We start from the raw sequence: 13,723 nt of genomic DNA on the forward strand, positions 1-13,723 counted from the left end.
TACCCTGGCTGAGTTATGTTCTGTGACATGCAAAACTATGCATGGATTCAGTAGGATAATTTGCAAACTCAGTTTTTTCCTAGTTTGAGCATTCAAGAAATACCAGGTATCCCCAACAATTGAGTCAACAGGGCTTAATGATGAAGGGAATGAAAAACCCAGGGGAGGGCCGGGCGGTGGCGCTAAAGGTAAGGTGCCTGCCTTGCCTGCGCTAGACTTGGATGGACCGTGGTTTGATCCCCCGGTGTCCCATATGGTCCCCCAAGCCAGGAGCAACTTCTGAGTGCATAGCCAGGAGTAACCCCTGAGCATTACTGGGTGTGGCCCCAAAAAACAAAAAAAACAAAACAAAACAAAAAAAGAAAAACCCAGGGGAAACCAGCAAAACCAAATATAGTAAAATACTTTGATTTTTTATCTTTGAACTATTATTGACGATAAGTTAGCAGTAGGTGTGAAAACCATCTATGTTTAGAGTGAACATTAGAACTTGGAAAAATAAAAAATCTTCCCAATACATCTGAATGCTTTGCAATATGATAGGATATTTACACAATATACTTACTAAACTTTTTCATTGTACCACAGGCATAAACTGTCTAAAATGAATTATATTGATACTCTTATTTTTGGCAAATTTATTGTTTGCTTTCTTTTTATTCTTGCCACCTCATTGCCTCAGAAGAATGATCATGTTTCCCATTTATCTAATATAAAAATTGCTCACTTCATAGTAGCATATATTCTCCCACACTTTGCTATACCAGCTATTACTTACTTATTGTGTTATTATGATTTTAATTTGGAGCCACTCCTAGCAGCGCTCAGGGCTTATTCTGGCTCTGTGCTTCTGAATCACTCCTGGTGAGCTCAGAAACCATATGAATACCGGGGATTGAACCCAGGTCAGCCTCATGAAAGCCAAGTGCCTTATCCACAGAACTATCTCTCCATCCCAATTAATTATTTATTTTTAATTGAAGTCTTGAGATTTATAATAATATTAAAGTTGTTATATAATTGCTGAGCTCCTACTGTAATTCCTTTACCTTTATCCCATGGTCCCTTCTCACTCTCCCCTTCTCTAGCTTCCTTCAGCTCCCAGTTCTATTTATTTCTTCATTTTAAAAAATAGGCTCTATAATTTACAATACTTGTCATAACAGAGTTTCAAATGACAATGTGGCTCAAACCCACCATCAATACCAGCAGCCCTCCACCATTATCTCAAAATTTCTTCCTAACCTCACCCTACATACTTAACAAACACATTTAATTTTTTTAACTATTATAGTGTCCAAGACACTTGATCAATATGATTATATCATCTACAGTATCACAACATTCCTCCTCCCTGTTCCAAATTTGGCATTCTCAGTACTGCAAATGTTTGCCATAATTCAGTACCACCCATTCCTTCATCTTGCTGCTCAGTATACCACAGCTGGGGGGAGATCATCTTTAGATTGGTTTCTATTAAATGGCACTTTAATAAGATCATGTCTGCCTTCTGTGATAATATAGAAACAAACAGTTTTGTTTATTATTTCCTTCTGTATTATGGGCCACTATGTATTATAATGTAGTATACTACACTCTAATCTCAATAGAAAAACCATGGGACACATGCTCTATGCTCTTGTTTGGAGCTAGTGTTAGGGCTAGTTTCTCTAGGACAAGGCCTAGCATTCACACTAAAATTCTGTGAATGTGTAAAATTGTGTTCAATGTCTCACTATACATGGAATGAAGCAGAATAAAATTAAGTCATTAAGTGTCCCTTTAAGAGGACTACAGTAGATGATGGAAGAGAATACTTTGGGATGTCACTTGGAGAGGTAATTCACAATTTCAAGGGACTGGGATTGGGGAAATAGTTCAAAGAATTGGAGTACATTCTTGGCTGCATGAGACTGTACAGGAAGCACCCTGAATATAACCTAATGGGTTCCACTGACCCCCCAGTACCATTGAGTGTGAGAATCACTGCATCATTGGACCTGAGCACTGAATTGTCCAGCACAATTGCCTAAGTATTGCTGGCACTGTGAATACCCTCTGCCAGTTCATTTTTCAGAGACTATGCTGAATTAGCAATGTTTTCAGTACACTTCCATCTAAAAAGCCTTGGCTAGTTTTAAAGGGAGCACTATTCTTTGCTAGTGGGTGAGAAGCTGAACCCTGTCAGCAACATTTAAACATTTGTTCTTTCTTTTATTATCACATAATATGGTTGCTATAGTGTTTCCATTTATTGTACCGATGTATAAAGTTACTGTATACCACCGAAGTATCCATGACCTTCCATCTCTGGTTCCATCTTTATATCTTCCAAACTTCCTACACACACCATCAGCATTTTTTCTTCTTTGAAAGATGATTGGTTAAAATATTATGGCATGTGAGGGTTAGCTTTACACTTCCAAATGTGCACAAGAGTCACTCACCACACACACCACAAAGACTTCTTCCACTATCAAAGACCCTTTTATCCATTCCTCCCACATTCTGCTTTGCTTCTCTTCAATAACCACCATTGTTTTCACCACTTCTAGTAGCTACCTTTCCAAGGGTTGTGAGGAGTAAGGCAAAGTTGGCATACCTGGAGCTGATATCAGATCTAGATCTGTTAGAGAGAGGCCTAGCACCTTACACTAGGGTTTATTCCTGGCTCTGAGCTTAGGGTTCATTTTTGGCAAGGCTCAGAGTACCATATATAGTGCTGGGTACCAGACTCAGGTCAACTGAAATCAAGGCAAACACCCTACCTGCTGTATTATCATTACAGTCCATAAAGGTTCATTTCTTTTTCAATTTTTTTAGTCTCTACCATGAATATCTTCTGCAAATAAATCTAAAAAATGTATTTTTAAAATTATTGGTATGAAGGGATATCAAAAGATCATTTCTCCACAGGCCTCAGCATTTCAATCCAGTTCTAATGCAAGTTTCTAGTGCAATAAAACTTTTCCTGAGCAACTGTTTTGTGCTTCTAGTAAGGGGACAGACGCATATCCTCTGAGGAAACTGGAGCAGAGCATAGAGCTACACGTTCTTCTTTCACAATTGTGAACCAGTTTCCTGCATGACATCTTTCTAACTTTACCCCTGAACTTTTGCTGAATTTTCCTAATTAGTTGACTAAAAGATATATACCTTCTTAACTTCACACTACTTTAATTTTAAACGATTCTCTAGAGGTTTGGGTATTTTTTGTTTTTGATTTAGAGCTACATCTGGTGATGCTCAGAGGTTACACCTGGCTCTAACTTATTCCTGGTGGTGCTTTGGGGACCATATGGGATGTTGAGAACCAAACCTGGGTCAGACACATGCAAGGCAAGCGCCCTACTTACTATATGATCACTCAGGTCCCTCTTTAAAGGTATTTTACATAACTAGTCTGTTTCCTTTTCCTTTTCTCCTTCTTCCTCCCATTCCTCCATATTAACTTCATAAGCATAGCAAGTGATGCCATAGTCCGTCCTATTGACCTTTATTTGAATAGCTGACTTCCATTGATGTGATTTTGCATAGACTCACAGGTTATCAAAGGGTGTGTTTTAGATGAAGATTGAGAATACAAACGGGATGGAGGAGGACAGGAGATATATTTAATTAGTTTGCCTATTAGGAAAGGCACATTGACACACAAATAAATATATACGTAGATATCTATAGAAAAAAGCAAAGAATGTGGACTATAGAATTTAAATACACATTACTGGAATCATCTTATTCAGCCTCATAAATTGAGGGAGGAAAATGAATCATACCAGGACCAGACAGCCGTATGAACATTTAGTAAAAATAAAAAAAAAATGCTCAGACATGAACACCAAACCCAAAATCAACAACAACAGAATCGATACCCAATCTACAAGCTGTGCAAATGGGAACCAGTTATACTAGCATTAGGAGGGGATAAAGCGGGGAGATATGGGATGCATGCTGGGAATAGGGATGGAGGGAGGACAATACTGGTGGTGAAAATGCCCCTCATTCATTGTCACTATGTGCCTTAAAGATTACTTTGAAAGATTTGTAATTCACTTTGGCCACAATAAAAATTAATTAAAAAGGGGCCCGAAGAGATAGCACAGCGGCATTTGCCTTGCAAGCAGCCGATCCAGGACCAAAGGTGGTTGGTTCGAATCCCGGTGTCCCATATGGTCCCCCGTGCCTGCCAGGAGCTATTTCTGAGCAGACAGCCAGGAGTAACACCTGAGCACCGCCGGGTGTGACCCAAAAACAAAAACAAAAACAAAAAAAAAAACAAAAAAACAAATTAATTAAAAAAAGAATCTAGGGCTGGAGAGATAGCGTGGAGGTAGGGTATTTGCCTTTCATGCAAAAAGGTCATTAGTTTGAATCCTGGCATCCCATATGGTCCCCTGAGTCTGCCAGGAGCGATTTCTGAGCATAGAGCCAGGAGTAGCCCCTGAGCGCTGTTCAGTGTGACCCAAAACCCAGTAAATAAATAAATAAACAAATAAATAAAAACAAAAACAAGCAAATAATACTGCTTCTCACCAATAAAACATTTATATAAATTTTTATTAAAAGATCATCTCAATATATAATTCATGTTTATCATTTATAATATGACCAATAACTAGGAAAGTATTGGCTTAATCTCCTATTTCCAAGTATTTCCAACCTCCTAATTATATCAATAAGATTCCCTAAAAGTTATCTGAATTTAGCATCTTAAAACTTAATCACAACTGTGGAAATCTACTCTTTTCCTCTGTGGTGACTGGCATTACTATCAGTCAACTGTCCCCTATTTATATTTGAAGTCTCTGTGTCCCAATTATTTGACATCAATGCCATTTCATATTTTATCTCTCTCCCCTTTACTTGAGGTCTGTGCGAAGAGTGTGTGTACTCATGGATGCCCATAAGACCATGTTGAAGAAAAGAGTTTCTTTACATATATTTATCACTTTTAGCAGTTCTGAATTTTATAATAATTTTATAATATAATAATAATAATTAAAAATAGTCTTCTTTAAGACAATATGCTCAAATTTTTTATTGTATTATGCAGGCAGAATAGTATGGAGATACCTGACATAGACTATTGTTATTTGTGATCTTGTGTTCTGTATAACTTTCTATCATCTGAGTCAATGCATGTGAGCTCTTGTTATTATTATTATTGTTGTTATTATTTGAGACTCAAGCTTAACTTTCTGTCATAGTCATAAATCTTTATTATCATGCATCTGAATTTGGGGGCTAGGTTAGGTGGATTTTTCCCAAGCAGTGTGCAGGAGGCCTGAGGATCCCACTAGGCATTCTCTGCCAACCAGTTCAGTGCAACAGCCAAATAACATGATGCTGCTCAGGCTCTCCAGTGCCAGGGATACCAGATCTAGAATGGTGGTGATTGGAAATTTTTAGGGCCACACCCAGTGATGCTTAGGAAACCATGTTGTGCCTGGGATTGAGTTTTTTTTTTTTTTGGTTTTTGGGCCACACCCGGGGGTGCTCAGGGGTTACTCCTAGCTGTCTGCTCAGAAATAGCTCCTGGCAGGCACGGGGAACCATATGGGACACCGGGATTTGAACCAACCACCTTTGGTCCTGGATTGGCTGCTTGCAAGGCAAACGCCGCTGTGCTATCTCTCCGGGCCCCTGGGATTGAGTTTAACTTCTGCACCAAACTCTCTAGATTCTCACTTCAAATGTTAAATAAGAAGGTACTTTTTTTTTCCTTCGGCCACACCCATTTGATGCTCAGTGGTTACTCCTGGCTAAGCGCTCAGAAATTGCCCCTGGCTTCGGGGGACCATATGGGATGCCGGGGGATCGAACTATGGTCCTTCCTTGACTAGCACTTGCAAGGCAGACACCTTACCTCTAGTGCCACCTCACCAGCCCCAATAAGAAGGTTTTTATACTGATGTCTTTTATTAAGACCTGAAGATTCTTATTTTAAGAGTAAGGTTAGTTCTCTGTTTCCAGGTCACATTTTATCAACTCTGTGTGACTATAGATGGACATTCAGGGCACATACTTGTTAGAAAAAAAAGACACTCTTAGTATTTAGTACCCCAACAAGATATGTTCACTTTACTTATGGTGTCTCCATTTTTTCACTTCTGGCACACATTATCACTTCCCTAAATCACACTAATGACTCTGCCACTTCCAGTATAAGAAAACTTTGTCACTTTAGAGCAACTATAACATATAGGGCACATTCCCTTGGGAGAATTAAGAGACTAACCTAAATTGGAAAGGAGCTAGGATTTGTAAACTTTCTACTATATTCATTAAAAAGGAGTAAAAAGAGCAATGTTTGAAATTCTTTTTCTTTTTTTGAGTTTTTTGGGCCACACCCGGCAGTGCTCAGGGGTTACTCCTGGCTGTCTGCTCAGAAATAGCTCCTGGCAGGCACAGGGGACCATATGGGACACCGGAATTCGAACCAACCACCTTTGGTCTTGGATCGACTGCTTGCAAGGCGAATGCCACTGTGCTATCTCTCCAGGCCCCAATGTTCGAAAATTTTAGTCACATGATATGGAGTCAAATCTATCCCTATCACTTGTGATCTTGGGAAAATTATGTCATAGCTACAAACTTCAGGGTTTAAAGAATTTGTAAAAGAGATTTTTAAAAAATACTTCACAGTATTTACAATCCCTGATAGTCATGTAAGATGGAACATATAATTTTTAATACATGACAGCACTTATCTGACATTTTAGAAAGTCTTTGAACATTTTTCATGAATTGTTTCTTTTCCTTTGCTGAGGACCTTGTACTCTGGGAACAGTCAGAATTACGTAGTGAATGAAACAGCATCATGGTTTGAACTTACAGCTAGCCATTTGCTTGACAGGCTAAGCCAATAAGTCAACTTTTCGACTTGTAATTATTTTTTTGTTGTTGTTGTTTTGGGCCACACTCCTGACGCTCAGGGGTTACTCCTGGCTATGTGCTCAGAAATCGCTCCTGGCTTGGGGGACCATATGGGACGCCGGGGGATAGAATTATGGTTCGTCCTAGGCTAGCACATGCAAGGCAGACGCCTTACTGTTCACGCCACTGCTCCAGCCCTCCTAATGAATTTTTAAAGAAATGACACCTAAACCAGAATAGGAATGCTGCAGGTGACCAGAGTGGGTTTTTTTTGTTTATTTTGTTTGGGGGCCATACCCCATGACGCTCAGGGGTTACTCCTGGCTATGCCCTCAAAAATCTCTCCTGGCTTGGGGAACCATATGGGGCACTGTCTGTCCTGGGTCAACCACATACAAGGCAAACATCCTATCGCTGTACTATTACTCCGGCCCCAACCAGAGTGTTTTAAGTCCTGGCTGGAGCAGAAGCAGAACTAGGAGAGCTAAGACAGAGGCAGAGAATTAAGCAGTTGACATTTTCTTTTTTTACTTCCTAAAAGATACTGCAAATCTTTGTTATTGTTGTTTTGTTTGTTTCTGGGCCATACCCGATGAAGCTCAAGGGTCTTAGCTCTATACTTAAGAATTACTTCTAGTGATGCTGCGAGGACTATATGGGGTGCTGGAGATCAAACCCAGGTCAGCTGCATGCTAAGGTGAATACCCTGCCTGCTGTTCTATTGCTCTGGGGCACAATACTGCAAAGTTTTAACTGCACTAATCACAAGCAGCATTATTTCCATCAGATAGCACATGTACAAATCACTCCATACAATACTCAGAAAACTAAAGCAGCACCTTTATTTTATACATACAAACAGTATAAAGTGTTTATTATGTAAGGGCTGTGTCTTGTTTACAATATATTATATTGCTTCAAGCCAATGCAAAAATGTTCATACATTATAATCCCTATTTTATTGTTTTCACAATATATTATACTGTTTAAATGTCACTACTACAGTGTTATTTGTTATTATTTTTTTAATATGGAATTCTCTGGAATCATGATAAGGTCAAAATACATTGTATTGAGAGTTTTAAAATAAGAGCAATTAAAAAAATGTGACAAATATCTGAATACTTGACAAAAAAGTTAGAAATGCTATAACTTCAGCATATTTACTGCTTCATCCAAATCCCTGTGATTTATGCATTTTTATTCCATTGACCTTCACTAATGTTGCCCCAGCCCACACCACGGATGCATTGTAATTTTGGAAATTAGTCACCAACTACACATTGAAAAGACAAAAATTTAACTTGATCCACTGACATAACATAAAATCTGTCACGAAGCACTGAAACAAGAAAATCTATACCATCATGCTACAGACATACTTAGAAAACTTAAAAGGAAGAGTAAATATCAGCTCAGTGATTTATAACGAAGCTAATAAAATTCAGGCCAGTATTCTTAACTGTAATGAACATTATTTGAACATTCAACACATGAAAGGTTAACAAAGGCTATGAACTTGGTGTAACTTAAAACGTTTCAGATGTCGGAGTTCACCAGACATAATTGGATTCAGGTGGATCCTGTCGCTCCTCGGTCTTTTTAACTGAAGGCGGGTAAGGCCTGAGCCGGGTGCCGGCTGGCCTCAGGGCGTGCAGGAGGCTGGCTTCGTATCCTGCAAAATTATTCACAGCTTAAAAGAAAAGAAACTACAAGAACAGGCTATTCAGATTACTTATTAACCATTCAAATGAAATCCATTTTCCCTTTGCAACCCTGTGTGCCTAGCCACAGACACCACAAAAGGCTACCTGAATGGAGAGATGCTAAAGGACCCAGATTTTGGAAGAGATGACTGAATTATGTGACTTCCCTCACCTGCTAGCCCACAATCAAACCTTGGCAACTTTTTTTGAAAGTGTCTATTGCCTAGTTTTGATACCAGAAATGTGATAGGACATCAATTCGTTATGATGAGAGTCACTGATATTAATAATTCTGTTAGGGAGGCTGCATTGACTGTGGAGTGTTGTCTATCGTAGTACTGATTTTGGATTATGACACTTTGGGACTTAAGTCAGTTTCTGTTACCTATTTGTTCCTTGACCTTGGGCAAAAGTCGACTTATCTGAGCTACATCTAGGGATTCAGGCAATTTGTCTATTCCATGAAAAAATTATGTTCCCCAAATCAACCCTGAATCAACCAGAAGACCAACCAGAAGACCTCTGAAGTCTCCCCTCCAACTCTCTGAAGAAAATAGAACCTGAGATCTTGGATGCATTGGTGGGGAAATAAATAAGGACGGAACTAAATATCCAAGCAAAGTCAATGATAATAAGATCAAGGGATCTAAACTTTAACCATCTAAAGGGGCCTGTTATACTGGCAGGTCCAGGGTGATGGGATTGGATGCACTCTGGGGCCATTGGTGAAAGGAGGTTGACACTGGTGTTGGGAAGGCCCTAACTCACTGTATATCTCAAATTTAACTATGAAGGATTCTGTTTATTACAATTGTTTTTGTTTTATTTTGGTTTTTGGGCCACACCTTGGGGTTACTCCTGGCTCTGTGTTTAGAAATCGCTCCTGGCAGGCATGGGGGACCATATGGGATGCCAGGATTCGAACCAACGTCAGTCCTGGGTCGGCCACTTGCAAGATAAATGCCCTACCTCTGGACTATATCTTCAGCCCCAATTGTTTCAATAAAATAAAATTAAATAAATAAAAAAAGAAAATAGAACCTGAATGTTCCCTCTTACGGGAGTTTCCCTTTTTCCTCACTATTGCCCTGGAAACATTCATCATAAAATCTTCCCTTGCATAAAATCTTGCATGTGTTAAAGGGGAAATAAAAGCTACCAGAAACAAAACATGCTCTAATAGCTCAACAAATTACCTTGGCAGAGTAGAAATAGTATTGACTAACTTAAAAGCATGGCAGTTAGCAAAAAAATTGAAGGCAACTCATTTTATTCCATCAAATCTGGATTCCATTATATCTCTAACTAAATATTTTGGCCATGAACAAATTCTTTATGCAAAATTGGATGATCATCCGGATGAATGGATGGCTGTTCCCTACCCCAAAACTTAAAAATCTAGCACTGAGATCTCAAATGCAGAGTTGCTTCTGGTGGGAATCTGATCATTTCTGTTCTTTGTGTTGCAAAGCCAGTCTTGAAATTCAAGGTTCTTAGGTTGCAATTTAATATAACAATTCTCATTCTTTGTATTGATGGAATTATATGGAATGGCCTTCAAATTTATAAAAATAGAAAATCTATTAGAATTAAGGGGTTTATATTATATAGGTTAGAAAAAGGTTTATGGTGTGAAATGATTCCTTGTCAAAGGGGCTTATAAGTTTCTGTCAAGATGTGTGTCTAAGGCTGGAGAGACAACTTAAACAGTTGGAGTTACACTGAGCATGTAGATTCTATATGAATATTGTGTGGTTTCCTGAGTGCTGCCAAGAGCCACCCTGGGGCCCCCAAACAAACAAAAACAAATGCATCATCCATTTCCAGCCCAGTTCTAAGTGGAGTACTTGAGACTTTTATTTCTCTACTTGCCCTGATTCATTTCTACTGATTTTCTAAAACTAAACTGAAAAAAAAAATCTGCCTCCATCTCCCAGTACATTAGTTAGTCAGGTTTGGCAGTGCATTTGTTCTCTGTGGTTTTTAACTGCCAGCATGCCACTAAATAACTACTGTGAACAGAATACTTTATTCCTGAATGAGTTTCTTTGAATTGACAGTATGTAAGCTAGTAGCTCATGGAATGGTCAAAACATAAGCCAACAATACACTGGAATAAATTCCTACCCTTCTGGTTGTCCTGCCACCCATGAAGCCCAAACCTCCCTGCTGGCAAGTCTGTCTCCTCCTTTCCACTAGTATGTCTTGGTGCCCCAGACCTCCCAGTGTGTCACCCCACTGGGAGTCTGCTCTGTGTTGCAGAGCTTCCTGTCACCTCCCTTTAGTTAAAATAAATCCCATTCTTTCAGCTTGATTCTCTTAGCTAGTGTATAGAATGGCTGGGTGGCCTCTTCTGAAAGCACAGTGCATTAAATGAAGCACCAGTTTCACCTTCTTGATTTGACAGAGGTACATCATGACATCCCATGGCCCATGGGAAGATAGGGATGTTCTTTGGGATTGGTAGCTCTGTCACAAATGCTCACCATATCTACCTGAGGGTGCCTGACTTCTTTCTTTTGGGAAAAATGATGGTGTTTCTGCAAAAGGAGGCACCCTTGTGCTTTCCCAGAGGAAAGTTCTAGAGCACCTTGGAAATTAAGACTTGGGATCCCCAGTCCTGAGGACTTCTTGGAAGTTACTTTGATTTTGGGATAAATCTCAGGACTTGCATTTAACTGAGGATTGTACAAAAGGTCTGATCTGCTCTTATTCAAAGTAGCTCTAGGATGGTGGGTTTTCTATAGGTCTTTTAGTATAAAGGTTCCCCTGTAAGAAATACAAGTCCTGGAAACATAATACCATTTGACCACTAATATTTGAGTAAAAGAGCTTTTTCTAAAAAAGCTGCATTTCTAGTTAAGCTGTGCCCACCTGCAGTCAATTCCATCTATTCTCTTGTTAATTGAGAAGGGAAAGACTCAAATCAATAGCTTAGTGTAGCCTGCAGACCAGATGTCTTAAGCTAAACAAATAAAACAATGTATAGAGCTACATATCAATATATTGTAGAGAACCATCAGAATGACATATGGATACTGTAATATTGCAACAGAAAGAGAAATTAGAGATGAATATATAAAACATAGTCTAGTATATTATATAAAATATAAAGAAAATAATATGATTTATTCAAAATATTTTCAAACTAATGTTTCCCTCAATCAGTGGATCATTTTAATACTCTCTAGAGTCCTTGCCCAATCCTTTAAAGACCACGGTCCTAAAAACATATCTCATATAAGGGATTCCTCAACTGGAGTTGGTTATTCTTTTTGAAAGAAACTCCTAAATCATGCTGATGGGCCACTTCTGACAATAGTTGGCCAACTGGACTTGATGGTTCAATGTTTTGGCCTGGTGAAATAATGCTTTCAGGCCTAGTTGTGCTTGGGGCCTTCACAGCTACATTCAGCATTGCTAGAGGTTATGTGATACTGGGGATCAAACTTGAAACCTTGCACATATAAAACACATACCCTGGGTACCTTTTTTTATTTTGGTTGAGACACAATGTGATGAATACAATTTTAATTGACATATGCCTTTCCTTGTTGGGGCATGCTCGGGAGGTTGTACACCACCAACAAGGCATTGCTTATTTTATACAATTGCTAGTTAACTATCCCTACTAGTGAGATTCTACAAGGGAGGAATTTTTGTATCCTTACTGCTATATCCCTCAAACTGATGCTTTAGGTCATTGAAGATACTCGTCAAAATGAATGGCAGAGAAACTGGGGAGATAGCTCAGCAGACAGGGCTGCAAATATTGCACATTTTTGCACTTGAGTCCTGTGGTTTCAGCCCTGAACATGCCCTTTTCACCCTAGTAGCTCCCAGTTCTGATAAGCTGAGCTTTGAACCATCTGGTCCAGTTGACCAAGTATCACTGAGAGTAGCCTCCAACCCCCTGAACATTGCTTAGGAGACCTAACCACCAAAACCCCAATCCTGAATGGCCAAATTTATTATGCTATATTTTTTGTTTTGTTTTTTTTTGGGGGGGGGCACACCTAGTGATGCTCAGGGGTTACTTCTGGCTATGCGCTCAGAAATCGCTCCTGGCTTGGGGGACCATATGGGATGCTGGGGATCTATCCAGGTTTGTCCTGGCGTGCAAGGCAAACGCCCTACCACTGCACTATTGCTTCAACCCCTATCAAGTTATATTTTGCAGATAAAACAAGCTAAGTGTTTATTACCTAAGTAAAGAGTTCACTTTGGATGTAGTAAATTTGAAAACTATCCATTCAGAGTTTCTCTCCTAGGCTTTATCAACTTTTGCTCTTCCTCAAAAGAACTCATTTAAAACATACCATAACTGATATAAAGATTTTAAAGGTCAAAACTCTTTATTTATTTGATGTTGACTGATACATTTTGAATGATAAAATCAGAGCTAAATAGACACAGATCTACATTATATGTAAAATCCTGACATTTTACATTTCTTTCCACATTTATGTATGTGACACCAGACCAACCATAATATTCATTTAACTTAGAAAAATTGTGATAATATCTTACAAATAGTACATGTATACATGACATATTTCTCTTGATTCTCTAAAGCTTTTACTCAAAGTAAGAGAGAGTTATAGAGATGAAGGGTAAAAGAAACAGAAAAGGAAAAAGAAGAAAAGTTGGAGGACTAAGAGGGGGAGCAGGAGGAGAAGAATTAATGGAGAAGACAACAAGAAGAAGGAAAAGTTGCCTTAAATAAAACAGAAAAGCAACTTTTCCCAAATAATTTCTGGGTTGTTCATTTGCCTCTGGAGCCAAGAAATAGATAGGAAAGAGAAAGCTCCCCAGCTAGCTCATACTCACTTTTATTGCAGTGTCTTCCATGCCAACCTTCTTGACATAGGCATTTGTTAGGCTCATAGCAGATTCCGTATTTGCCACACTCAGGCTCACAGACAGCTACAATCAAGAGTGCGAGAAAAGAACATTTCCAGAGATTGTGTTTTATCAAAGAATTACACAGCTGCTAAAGTTCTTTAGAATGTGAAGAACTGAAGTTTCCTGAAGTTCTTGAGAATGTGTTACTTTTGGCCTCATCCTTAATTTTTTTTTCTAAGTTAGTTTCCAGCTATAATCTGGGTTTTCACAACTTTTTGAAAACCTGGTCTTTCAAA

At 38.9% G+C, this 13,723-nt stretch overlaps 1 protein-coding gene across 1 annotated transcript in view; it reads right to left on the minus strand.

Moving 5' to 3' along the window:
- Positions 1-8,316: 8,316 nt before the first annotated feature.
- The window catches only part of WIF1 (WNT inhibitory factor 1), a 92,432-nt gene continuing 87,025 nt past the window's right edge, over positions 8,317-13,723 (minus strand). The window contains exons 9-10 of the mRNA XM_049782768.1: positions 13,413-13,508; positions 8,317-8,551 (exon numbers count right to left, since the gene is read on the minus strand). Of these exons, the coding sequence (XP_049638725.1) occupies positions 8,430-8,551; positions 13,413-13,508 (218 nt within the window). The 3' untranslated portion in view covers positions 8,317-8,429. The remainder of the gene's footprint in view (positions 8,552-13,412; positions 13,509-13,723) is intronic.

The sequence above is a fragment of the Suncus etruscus genome, chromosome 11 (genome assembly GCF_024139225.1).
Source record: "Suncus etruscus isolate mSunEtr1 chromosome 11, mSunEtr1.pri.cur, whole genome shotgun sequence".
In the NCBI taxonomy this organism is placed as follows: domain Eukaryota; kingdom Metazoa; phylum Chordata; class Mammalia; order Eulipotyphla; family Soricidae; genus Suncus; species Suncus etruscus.